The sequence below is a fragment of the Brachycentrus maculatus genome, unplaced genomic scaffold (genome assembly GCF_059751285.1).
Source record: "Brachycentrus maculatus isolate JH-2025_06_01 unplaced genomic scaffold, ASM5975128v1 h1tg000493l, whole genome shotgun sequence".
Classification (NCBI taxonomy): Eukaryota; Metazoa; Arthropoda; class Insecta; order Trichoptera; family Brachycentridae; genus Brachycentrus; species Brachycentrus maculatus.
In genome coordinates, this window is record NW_028281240.1 from 296844 (window position 1) to 310435 (window position 13592).

Consider the following 13592-nt stretch of genomic DNA (forward strand, 5'->3'; position numbering starts at 1 on the left):
GAATAAATAAATGATTATAACACGTTTTTTTTAAAGATCTCTTTATTTATGAAAACGAGGAAGGCAATACGAATAAAAGCATTATCAGATATGAAGAAAAATAGAAGATATTTAAATTCCAAAAAAAAATCATTAAATATAATACCGTTTGTACATGTTAATTTAAAAGCACACACAAAATAAATAATACAGAGGAAAATAATATTATATCAATCATAAATATGTACATATAAACAATGAGTTTAAATCTCTCTCCAAACACAAGAGCTTAGATTCTTTATTCAAGAAGAATAACGTAACTAGTATAAAGATATGTTAATAGTAGAAATGTCTAGCAAACGAAACAACTTAGGGTATTTTTATCTAATTGTATTACATTAAAAAAATAAAAAACAAATAAGAGGGAGGAGAAATGAAGCAAACCTAAAAAGGGTGATTTGATGGTCAGTTAGGATTCCAATGATAAACTTATAGTAATATTTCAGGCGTTTCTGAAAAGTCATCAGAGACGGTTATGTGTTTAATTTTTAATCAATACTCTAGTTATCTCTTCTTCTTTGAAAAGCTCCGAATTATTATAATGAGAGGCTAGTAGCACACTGTCTGTGAATATGACGACGAGATGATCATCTTAGGGTCTAATCCCTGCCATATTGAATGACCCTACCCAAATTTAATTTTCACCACTCTGGTCGCGGTTCTGTAGCTCAATGTTCGTCATTTATAACAAGTTTGCTAGTTAAAGACGAGAACAGAAACATAATATTATTATGAATACCTTTTGTATGATCCCGACAAATCGCAGTGAGGAATATAATCACTGTTGCTATGGTTTCGTGATACCAGATACTTTGACTAAGAGCTGTTAGATCGTGATGATATTATGTTAAAAATCGGAAAAAAATCTGTAACTAACTAACCATCACGCTGCTTCTCCAAAGGGGTAGGCAGAGAGAATAGAATACCACACCACTCTGTCTTTTCAAACATTCTTCGCCTCTTCCACGTTCACGCATCTCCTCATACATACCCGCCGATTATTTCGACTCCTAACCTGACCGCTTTCAAGTAGGAACTTGGCATACCTGATCATGCCAAGTTTTTCTCGGTCTTTCTTTGCTCCTTTTTCCAATTGAATTCTCTTCATAAATTTGTTTTACCGTTCTTTCTTCATTCATTCGTTCTACATGTCCGAACCATCTCTACACACCTTTCTTAATTTTATCGATAATGCTTATCTCAGCATTGTATTATTTTCTTACCTATCAAAAATATATTAACAGATATTTTGTCTTAGCTAAGTCCATTATAGGATTTATAATAATCCTAAAATGGAGATAATCCAGATTTGTGAACAAGTATTTGGACACACTCAAAATGTTGTTACTATGCAGATTGTTCACTTTATGGATAATTTTATTTAAAAGTTTTAATCGTTCTGTGTATAAATTTTATTTATTGATTAAATTATATTATCACGTTGAAAAAAATAACATTGTAACGTTAACATACACCGAAATCATTCCAAAAACCCACACACTACGTTTTGATATAAAAATTTGCCTGACCGGCCTTCGGTCGCGGAAAAGGGGGAAATATGTATCCCTACCCCTGGTGACAATTCAGTAATTGATGACCTTTTTTATCTTTTTAATGGGTTCCCAGATTACTTTATCCAATGAGCATTTAAAGGCCATAACTGGCCACGGGGTTCGGTTTGTATGTAGCAAACAGATTAATCTATTTACGCTAAAAGCTTCCCCGATATTGTATAATTGATTCTGCGTCCCGACATATACATACATACCTGCACATCTGGGTTATAATCATGAACGTTATATCTATGTAGATAAGAAAAATGAAAAATATCTATTAGTGTTGGTAAAAAATATATTTATTACTAACTCAACATCACCGTCAATCCACATTCTCTTTAATTGTGACGCACTCGCTCGCTAACGAAGTCACATCCTTAGAGGACCACTACTGGACTCCGAGAAGGTGAAACTCCTACCACCAAGACAGGTCGTGAGTTACATGACACAAGTAGGTCTAGGGAATGAGCTGTGATATAGGGGGAGGTCACAATATACCTAATATGGTCGCAGTGACAAAAGGGATGCAAGATCTCTAGACTCCAAAAAAAAACAACATCACGCAGAGATGGGCAGAGAGAAAAGAACGCCACACCAATCTGTCTTTGCAAACAATCTTTGCCTTTTCCACAATCATGCATCTCTTTATACATACCCACCGATTTTCCCTCTTAACTATACCAGTTTCAAGTATTTGAAATACTTGACCCTGCCAAGTTTTCCTCGGTCTTCTTCTGATTTTTGTTGTACTATCACATGTCCAAACCATCTCGACACACCTTACTAAATTTCATCGATAATGCTTATCTCACCCTTGCATTATTTTCTTACCTGTTAAAAATATATTTACAGATGCTTTGTCTTAGCTTAGTCATTTAAAACAAACTTTAAAACAAGTAGACATCTTAACATAGATGATGAAGAATATGGAAGTCTGAGCATTTACGGGGCTTACATGGCTTACACGGGGTTTAAATGATCAATTTACACACGTGTAACATTTACCAATTCTACCCATGATTGACAACCACTGCTCAAATTCTTGAAACTTCTAGATATATTGATCAAACTCAAACATAGTGTTTGAATTTACTATATTTCAACTTAAACTAGCTGGTTTAAGTGATCACTTAAACCAGCTTATGACGGTCGTTATCCCGTAAATGCCCAGACTTCCATATTCTTATTCATCTATGTTGAGATGTCAAAAAATTGTTAAATAACTCCTAATAGGGGATTATCCAGATTTGTGAAAAAGTATTTGGACTTTGAAATAGAAAAAAAATTGCGTTTTACAAAACGGTTGGTAATTTTTTTTATGAATATCTTTTTTTTAAATCTCTTTTACAATACATATACCCTCATCACTTCTGGCGCATTAATTCAAAACAAGCTTTTACACCTTGACTATTCATATTGTGGTTGGAAAATAAAGCTTTTTAGCAATAAGCCCACCAAAGTGCTAACCTATGTTAAAAATTAATTCTCAAATAGACAGACGTTGCGTTCATAATTCAGTCCAGATATTTATGCACAACTACCAGTAACGTATTGGTTTTTCTCAGTAGTCGGTGTTTTGGGTTTGATAAGCAATTTCGTAAAAGCAGCACTTAATTTTTGTTTACAGTTGCTGTTAAGTATACATTACTTCTCATCAATTATTCTATCAAATAACACGTGAAGTAGTCCATCTGTGAAAAAATCGTTTATTTTATTATTTATTTTTTCTTTATAAGTAAATAAAGTACTATGTTTCAATGTTTTTAATTTAAACTTTATAAAATAAAACAACTTTGTTCTAACCACTTTTTATTGGTACACTTTATCCAACCGGTTTTGACAAGAACCTTGTCGTCATCAGGGTTTATGTAATTAATTCAACAACATCAAAATACTCATAAGTAGGTTATAATTAATTACTCTTCCCTTACGATACCAAAACTTCCACGCACTCCGTACACCATATGAAAATATAATTTGAAAAACGGGAAAAAAAACTAATAAATGTTGCTTTTTTTGAGCATTGCGCAGCGAATACGTAAACCCTGATGATGACAAGGTTCTTGTCGAAACCGGTTGGATAAAACGTACCAACAGAAAGTGGTTTAAACAAAGTTGTTTTATTTTATAAAGTTTATAAAATGTGCCATAAAGTATTTGCAAAAAACATTCAAGAAATTTTTAATTTAATACTCAAATTCCGATGTTTTGGCTTTAAAAACGTACGAAGACATTTTTAATGTGAAACAAAAGCTGGTTAACAAGTGAAAAATTTTATTTGTCAATATAAAAGGAGGCAACAATCAAAGCAAATTGAATCGGTTGCTTTCCTCAAAAAAAATGTAAGATTTTAATATCATACCGATGAACTAGTGAATTAATACATATTTTTAAATCATTTACTATATAAAGGTATTATTTATTTTGTCAACGAATTCAACATATATTACAAAATATATTTTCAATTATATCAACATTTTTTTTAAATAAAGGCTTTATAATAAATAAACCAGTTTTTCTCGAAAATTATGAAACGGAACGTACACTCATATCGTCTATTATATTTGTTTTCACTTTACGCCGATTTTTTTTTAACGTGGTTTACCTGCATATCAAAATATATGATTACACAGCCGTGTTTAAAGGAATGATTATGAGATCATTGTTAAAGTCGCATTAAAGACACATTTCTATATTATCACTGCTGAATATGTTGGTCGCAGTTGAAGAGTGATTTTGCGTGTATCGATAACGATATAAAAACGGTGTAAATGATCATGTAAAAAAAAAAAACAAAATCTAAAATTCAAGCATTTTTTTGCATAACTTTTTACAAATCATTTTAAGTTTATCAACAAAATTTCAAAAATAAGATCACTACTAAGCGAAGAATGAAAATAATCAAATATAAGACTTTAGTAGTTATCCCAATATGAGCAAAGTTTAACATAACATATGTCATGAGAACTTTCGCATAACTTTATTTGTTGTTCCAACTTTATTTGTTGGGTGAAGCTTTTTATTATATTGTGTATAAAAACGATTGTTACTTTTTTTTCACATATATAGTTTTGTTGTTACAGGACAGTTACGTTGTAAGAAACGAATCGTTTTTTTTTTATTTCCTCAACTCATAAACTCAGCGATTAAACAAATTACGCCCCCTAAGCCTTGAGACATAAAATTGATTTTATCCTAAAAAAGTTTCTTATTAAAATAATATTATAGAATGAAGAAAAAAGGGAATATATTTAAATCTAAATAAATTTCACACCACTTCCCACAGGGGTGGGTAGAGAGAACAAAACAACAACCCAATCTGCCTTCGCAGACAATACTCGCCTCTTCCACATTCATGCATCTCCTCGTGACTCCACCGAACTGGCCCATTATTGAGTGTGGTTGTCAATAATGGGTAGAATTGGTGAATGTTACACGTGTGTAAAGTGATCACTCAAACCAGCCTATGACGGTTGTCACCCCCGTAAATGCCCAGATTTCCATATTCTCCTTCATCTTTGAAGAGATATCAAAAAATAATGTGAAAATAACTCCTGTAATTGGAGATAATCCAGACTTTGTGAACAAGTATTTGGACAAACTCAAAATGTTGTAACTACTTAAGTCACTTATTATAAATCTTAACTTTTCTATAACGATGACATTTCATATTTATATTAAGTAAAATAAAATTACAATATTATTATTAATTACAAGCGATTTTGTGGCGAATATTTTTATCTTTAATTTCTTGGGAGTTTTCGCATTAAAGTCCCAATTCATTGCTGTCAAACTACCATCATAATAATTATTTATAATCCAATTTCCTGGAAGAGGCCAGGTTTCGGCTTACCTAATTGACAGGTCTGATATTTTTCCTGTAGGAGCAATCGCGTGCCAAGTGAACCTAGTCCGTAAAGTAAACACAACGTTCCCCGTGGAATTATTTGTTTTATGTACATAACGTGATTAAATACGAGTACGCATTATTTATTCATTCGGAAAAAAACAAAACATTTCTCTTTAACACGTAGTAAAAAAAATAACTAAAAATGTTTAAAATAATATTAAACCATTTATCACTGGGCACAATTTGCCGAAAAAGTGTCAGAAAAATGAGAAAAAAATATAAATTGTAATAATGTAAGAAAGAAAAAAATAACATACGAGGTGTTAAAGATGTAAAATGAGGTTCGAGAAAGAATTAAGACTGGAAAGAGACTAGTATTATTTACAACATTTTGAGTGTGTCCAAATAAATACTTGTTCACAAAATCTGAATTACATTAAATTACAGGAGTTATTTTCAAATTATTTTTTGAGATCTCATCAAAGATGAAGAAGAATATGGAAGTCTGGAAATTTACGGGGCTGACGACCGTCATAGGTCCTATGACGGTCGTCAGCCCCGTAAATACCCAGACTTTCATATTCTTCTTCATCTTTAATGAGATGTCAAAAAATAATATGAACTAGTATTATCTTTAAAAATAGATTCAATTATCGCAAGAGTGCTAGAATAAATTAAGGATAAACAAAATAAAAAATATTTTTATTTATATTTATAATTTGTTATTATGTACTCGTATATGTATAATAAAATAAATAAAACCACTCAACAACTCTACTTAACGACTACCAGTTTTAGAAAAACCATTCTCTCATCAAGGTAACTATAGAAAAGTCTAGTAGAATTTTTGATTGATATTACATAATGTATTGATGAATGATAATGACAGTTTTATACATATTACAATACCACGATGTCAATAATGCTTTAACCCTTTCCACTCTGACCATTTTTTCTCATAACTGATCAGCTACTCTGATAAAAAATGCGATGTTTTTCTACCATTAAAATAAATATTTAGGTTCCCTAATTTTGGGACACTCTGGCATTTCGTATGACCATGTTAATTAAGATTAACTGTATTTATAATATGAAATATTTTTTGGTAGAATATACGAGTGATGAATATACATGTACTTGGGTGATAGAGAAATCAGTGATTAAAGTTATACCTGCGCCGGGCCAGACATTGTGGCCCACGGAGCTGCCTACTAGAATCATACGGGCCAGAATGTCTGGCCCACAAAGTGGTAAGAGTTAAAATAATAAAATTAAAAAAAAAGTCAACTTATTGAAATCAACAAAAACTAATAGAATAGAATTTAAATAAAACATTTTTCGAATGGACAAACATTAATCAACTTAAAAAATAAAAATAATAAAATAAATCGTGCGAATTCGTTTTGTTTTTAATTAAATTTTCCGAATCCGCCATTACTCGTGGCGCCGGTGCAGGGGCGTACAGGCCCATTGTTTTTCTTTTCGTTCATTACCGCCGCCGTTAAAATGCCGCCAAATGCGACGCTCCGCGCGAGAGCGCCCCTTTTTCCAAATTTTATATCTGGAACAATGGGACTCGCCAACAGTTTAGACTAACGAACGCAATCGCGGCGTTGGCACATTTCACCCGAATTAATTACGATACGTCCGTCGGCCGCTAGGCGGCCCTGTGGTACGGTTTTGATGCAGATTTACAAAATGGCGACCAGCGATGCACTTTTAAAATGATGCTAATTTCGTTTAATGCATTCATTCTGCTGTCTATCTTTAAAAACTCATTAACCTCACCCAAATTTGTAAAAAAAAAATAAATGTATGGACGTATCAAGTATTTTTTTCCTATATTTTTATATGATTTATTTAAAGATATAAGGTATCTTCACAATATTTTTTTGGGTAAGTTCTATTTCTTGTTCAAAAATCTGTGTGTCCAAATCCTTTTTTATACATCTGTAACGCCCAGATTTCCATTTTTTTTTTCGTCTATGTTGTAATGTCAAAAAGTCAAGATACCTTTTATTATAAGCGATTTTTTTTTTGATGAATATGACTTGATTGTTAAAACTTTTACTTTATACTATACATCTTACAATAAAAAATTAAATAAATCAATCAGGTAGGTTTAATAAAAAAGAGCAATTTTTAAATTGTTTTACCCAGAAAACTTGCAGTAACATCGTTTAAAAACGTTTTACATCAAAGAATAAATACAAAAAAGGTTTTTTTTATTTAAACGATCACCTAAGACATTTTAAAAGATTAAATTTAATCTTTTTTTAAACAAATTGTGTATGTGTGTGTGTGTGTATTAATGTTCGTTTGTGAATATTTATATATCTATCATTTCACTTTATTTAACATTTAGTTTACAGTATTCTTTTTAATTATTTATGTTGTGTTATATTTTCATTGTATTTTATACAATATACATATTCCATGTAAACTATATGGGATTACCTCAAGGTTTAGAATAAAGATATATAAATTCGTTCATTAATTATTTAATTCACTTGATCAATGTGCTAATTGCTTCTCAATTTGGAAGCCGTATTTCAGGCAGTATGTAACATACACTTCTATGGGATTAGGTTTCGCATCCTGTGGGAAACCCAATTCCGTCTTTCTAAATACGTTCGGGGGGAGCTAACTTTGAACGCCAAATATTCATCTTCCCCGAAGTCTTACTTCAATTTGCTCTGATAATAACTTCATCTCGGCACTTCTCATTACACAGGGAGATTTAGTATCAAAGACGCGGATTTAATACCTACAGTCACATTTCCAGCTTAAATATCTCCGACTTCTCGCGGCATTATTGCTACTGAAGAATGGAGATAATAATTAAGAAAGAGGACCCTTCATGCCGTAGGACAGGGATGGGGAACCTTTTCGAGCCTGAGCGGCATTTTTTTTTTCAATATGTCGCGTGCCACATCCATGGAAATAAAAATGCATAAAATCTTTGAGTAACTTCAGATTTTTAATATAAACAATGCATCAATACATCGAAAAAATAATTAAATTCTTATGAATGACAAAATAAAAGAAAGTAAGAACCCTTAAAACTTCATTATAAGTGAGTTTTATGTTGTTGCATGCTAGATGCCATTCTTTATATCGGGTTTATAGCTAGCAGCTTTAATAAAAAAGAAGCGGTAGTATTTTTCTGTGTAAGTCTACTTCTTATGTCTGATTTAATAAAGTGTATTGAAGAAAATAATGATTGATGTACGAAGCAAATTTTTAAATGTGTTAAACTTTATATACTGTTTCCAAAACATTTTTTAAATTTTTTAGTTAAGAACACTTTTATTTTTTTCTCTTCATTCGTGTGCCATGCAAAATTGCATCGCATGCCACCTATGGCACGCGTGTCATAGGTACGCCATCCCTGCCGAAGAAGAACGTACTATACACATAAGTACTCGAGTCTTGTACGAGTTTAATAATACGAAAGCTCGAAATTATTTTCTTGAAGACACGCGGTTAAGATAAAATAAAAGCATGTTCAACTTAGCTCAACTACTAAGCACTAAAGTAGCTATTTTAAACAAAGCTCAGATTCACGAGGACTTATATGCTATATTAAAAATGTTTTCTTTTGAAAATGTAATTTTTACTTGTTTTACACCCTCAAGTTACACCGTTTTACACGCCTGTCTTTTGAGATTACAGTCCGAAAATCAAAAGCTTGCAGCTAGCATGTTTCTGCTTGGATTCAAATGTTGAATGAATTATCGTTAAAACTGACTAATAATATTACCGGCGCTGATATTACCGTCAATCTTTATAATACAAGAATGGACACATTTGATAGGTGTGTTGTATTAAAATGGTTCCAACATAATAGAGTGGGTTATTCTTTAAAAATTGTGTAATGATATTTTGATATTCCATTTCTCACGCTGTTGTATTAAATTTATAAAAAATTATCTAAATTGAAATTTCTTTAGAATTGGATGTACTCGCAAATAACCGAAAACTCGCCCTTAAGGCCCAGTAATTAATAGCTCACAACTTAATTTTCTTTAAGAATTTAATCCAGTTTAGAATTAACGTAATTGTTTTTGTATGGAATAAACTGTTTTTTTTTCGAAATAAATATATGGTTTTGAATTTTTTTTAAAGTATTAAGGAAAGGTAAAGAGTTTAAAAATATAAACTTTTTAAAATTTCAAATTATACTCTAAAAAACAAACAAAAAACATATTCTTAAAAAAAATAGCCGTGAGGCTTCAAGCGATGTCAGACGCCTACTGTGACTGCGTGTACAGCTTTAAAACACAGTTTTATATTGAAAAAGTCAGTTTTTCTTCGAAAGAAATGGATGGTGAAAAAAAAAGAAGAGTTATTGAAAAGTAGTTAAAAATTAATCATAAAAATATTTTTTATCATAAATTAATAATAATATGCGTCCAAAAAAAAGCTTAATTCCAATAAACATTAAATAAAACAAAAATTAGTGCGGAAAGACATCTATCCCCTAGCTCGGCCGATCGCCTTCTGAATTTCAACATCCGAGATCTCGCACTAAATGCGTATTTTTTGTTGATTTCAGAGAATACGGACCCGTGCCACGAGGTAGAGTGCCCGTGGGGCGCGTCGTGCTCGGCGTTGGGCGGGCGCGCGGCTTGCCGCTGCCCGTCGTGCCCGGCGCGCGCCGCTTCCCCCGCGTGCGGCTCGGACGGGCGCGAGTACCCGGGCGCGTGCGAGCTGGCGCGCCACGCGTGTAACGAGCAGGTCAACGTCACGCTCGTGTACCACGGAAAGTGCGGTAAGTCAATTTTATTTTTGACGTATATTTTTTTTATTTCGGGAAAACTTGGCATGATGGGGTAGTTTTATTTTTTATTTATTTAATTTAGTTAGTTGTTTTTTTTTTTCATTTTTCTAGACATTTCTTCTTTCTAAATTACGCAGTTCTCTCCAATAAATAAACTAAGCTGTTGTTCGTATAGAGGGACTTACACTTATTATTTATGTGTGTGAGTGATTTCTGTCCACCTTCGTATCGTAATGGTCAGTACGCTCAGCTACCGTTCTGGAGGTCCCGGGTTCGATTCCTAAGGGGGTTCAATAAATATTTGTTTTTTTTTTCACTATGATATTTATTCAATATTACCCGGAGTGATACCTGGAGCAAAGATCACCTTTCCTTCATGTGTTAACGATTAAGTTAATACTTTTTATATGATGCAGTGCCCTATGCACCATTGGAAGAAGAAGAGTTATTTATTAATTTTTATCTTTTACTGTTGATTTTTTTAAATTATGTACTTGTATTATACCACTTGATGAGTTTTAATTCATTACAAACGACTAGTTTCGAAAACAAACAGACATATTTATCTATTGGTGAAAAGTAAAAACTATTTTTTTTTTAAATAATAAATATGTCACATAGTTAATGCCGAATCAACAAATAGTATTTTTAATTGTTTATTTATTAACATTTTCTTTACGTTTTTTAAATAATTTTAATATCTTAATTTTTTTAAATATCTGTTGGTAGGTCATTGAAGTATTTGGTTCCCAAATATTCTGTTGAAATTGTTTGGAATTCCATTTTGGTATTTTTAAGTCATTTTGGTATCTCGAAGATGGACTTTTCTTTAGATTTAAGTATTTTTCACCCTTAAATAGTTGAAGAATTACTTTTTTTAATGGATTCTACTTTGGGACTTGGAATATTGAAGATAATAATTATTCCAACTTATGGTATTGATTATTCCGACACCTGAACTGATCACTTTCAAGTATTTGAAATACTTAATCATGCCAAGTTTTCTTCGGTCTTTCTCTGTATCTTTTACCAATTACATTAACCTCAGTAATTTTTTTCAATACTTTTAATAAATACTTTTTCGATTTTTGGTTTTGTGGAAATTATTTTTTGAAAAGTGAAGTCGTCCGGTTAAAATTACACGATAATGCATTTCCGGTCTGTTGAATCGCTCTCCAGTCCGGAAACTAAAATCTTGGGGTCGCATTAGCGAACTATCATTATTCATTTTCTTATCCTGCGAAGACAATTCACCGCGCTCTCCTCGCTGGTTCTAGCAATTGCACTACCTACTTCCTGCTTCCTTCCACCTTCCTTCCTCCCGCTATCCCCTCTTCCGCTGTAATCATCTTTCTCTTCCGTGTTTGACATCATTATCCAACTGCGCTGCAATCTTCCGTATCCATTTCAATCAGACGGGAATACCTTGTCAACCTAATTCTAATCACACTCTCAATTGACAATAAACGTCAAGACAATCCTGCTTTGAAAAAGGAATCAAATTTTGTTTACACTCTTGAAATTCAGAGACATAATTCGTAATTATCATCAAAAAATTGTTTACGTAAACAAAAATTGACTCTTTTTTTAAGATCAGAATTTTTGTTTAATTGTTCTGTAGTTTAAAGTAAATCGAGCGCAAACTAGTGCAAGCCTGACTCTTTTAAAATATGAGGATAAGAGTGAAAATCCTGGTCCACCTATTAAATTATATGTGTCGCCTACTTTCGAAATCCGCCAGATCCAAGTCGATTTTACAAAAAATGCAAAATTCTCCGGTTAACATTTATGTTCAAAAGATTTGTCTATCTCTGGATAAAATATTATGAAATAGAGGATTTTCGCATTTTTACGATTTTTTTTTTGAGTATTAAAAAAAAACGTGAGACACAAACCGATTATGACGTCATCTTAATGTTTGACTTAACTCCGCTCTCTGATTTGCCGAAATGGGTTAGAAGGCAAGTTCCACGAATATAGCGGAATTTGAAATACAACGCTGTTTTTAGGTATTTTTTAGCAGGGGTTTCAAGTATATAAATATTTTAAACAATAAAACCCACAATTGGCATTCCGATAGAGTATTTATTTTAAAATCTTATAAAATTGGATCTGGCGGATTTTGAAAGTAGGCGAAACATATTATATTTTACTTTAGAACTATAGGCAAAATTTATATTCAAATTCATCGAAGTTTTCTTCTTATTGATTTTTATCGTGCACATATTTACAGTTGATATTTACAATATTATGTCCTCACTGAAAATCCCAGTGAGAATATGTACATTATTCCTTTTAAATCAATTACTTTTTAGTTATTTGTGTATCAAGACTGAAGAGTCATGCAATCATGGCTGACGTACAGTCTTTTTTATTTCAACCTGTATCCATTATACACTTATTATTAACCCCTTAAAACATTCCTGTTTCATATTTCAAAAAGTCGTTGGAAATAGATTATATGTATTTATTGCATAATTCTCCATATAATCTTGTCCTATGATCAAATCTGAAATGTGTTTGATTTTGTGTATTTTGCTTTTGTGTTGTTAATCTTCTAGCTTCATGTGTGTTTCCCAGTATTCACATAGTTTGTTACTGGTATGTCGTTGAAGGACGTGTTTCCTTGCGATGTGGTTAAATAATTTTAAAATTTTATCTTATTAATAAAACTTGAAGTCCTGATTACTAATGTATATGTGTATATATATGTAGTTCTCAATAGAACACTATTTATTAAAGTAGTAACACTGTTGAGCTTATTGCTAAAAAGCAATATCTTTCAACCAACCACAAAAAGACTAGTAATATTGGTCAAAACGGTATATATATATATATATATATATATATATATATATATATATATATATATATATATATATATATATATATATATATATATATATATATATATATATATATATATATATATATATATATATATATATATATATATATATATATATATATATATATATATATATATATATATATATATATATATATATATATATATATATTTACATATATATATATATATCAGATTTATATATGGTATCAAACGTAATGCTATGGCCCAGTCTAGAAAAAATAAAGAAAATAGAAACCACACATTTATAATACGTCCAATTTCACAATTCATTTGGATATATGTACAATATTTTCTGAGAAACACATTGACGTTTAATATTGCACGTTTGGCAATAGATGGCGCTGCCATTTTGTTTAAAAATATTTTTCTGAAGGTATGTTATTTCCGGTCACAAATAAAAGAACCCGTCGCAGGCATATAAAAACAAGCGCGTATTCGAATTCAACGTTGTATAAAAATTTCAAAGCAGTCGGTGACTTTAGAAGATTTAAG

General features: G+C 31.4%; 1 protein-coding gene across 5 annotated transcripts in view; it reads left to right on the forward strand.

The window, feature by feature from the left end:
- Positions 1-13592, forward strand: part of LOC148302006 (agrin-like) — a 241554-nt gene that overhangs the window by 118915 nt on the left and 109047 nt on the right. For all 5 annotated transcript variants that reach the window (XR_015838714.1, XM_088272297.1, XM_088272298.1 and 2 more), the window contains exon 4: positions 10004-10219. Coding sequence is in view for 4 of the 5 variants with exons in the window: in XM_088272297.1 (XP_088128423.1) it covers positions 10004-10219 (216 nt within the window). In the remaining variant the exon portion in view is untranslated. The remainder of the gene's footprint in view (positions 1-10003; positions 10220-13592) is intronic.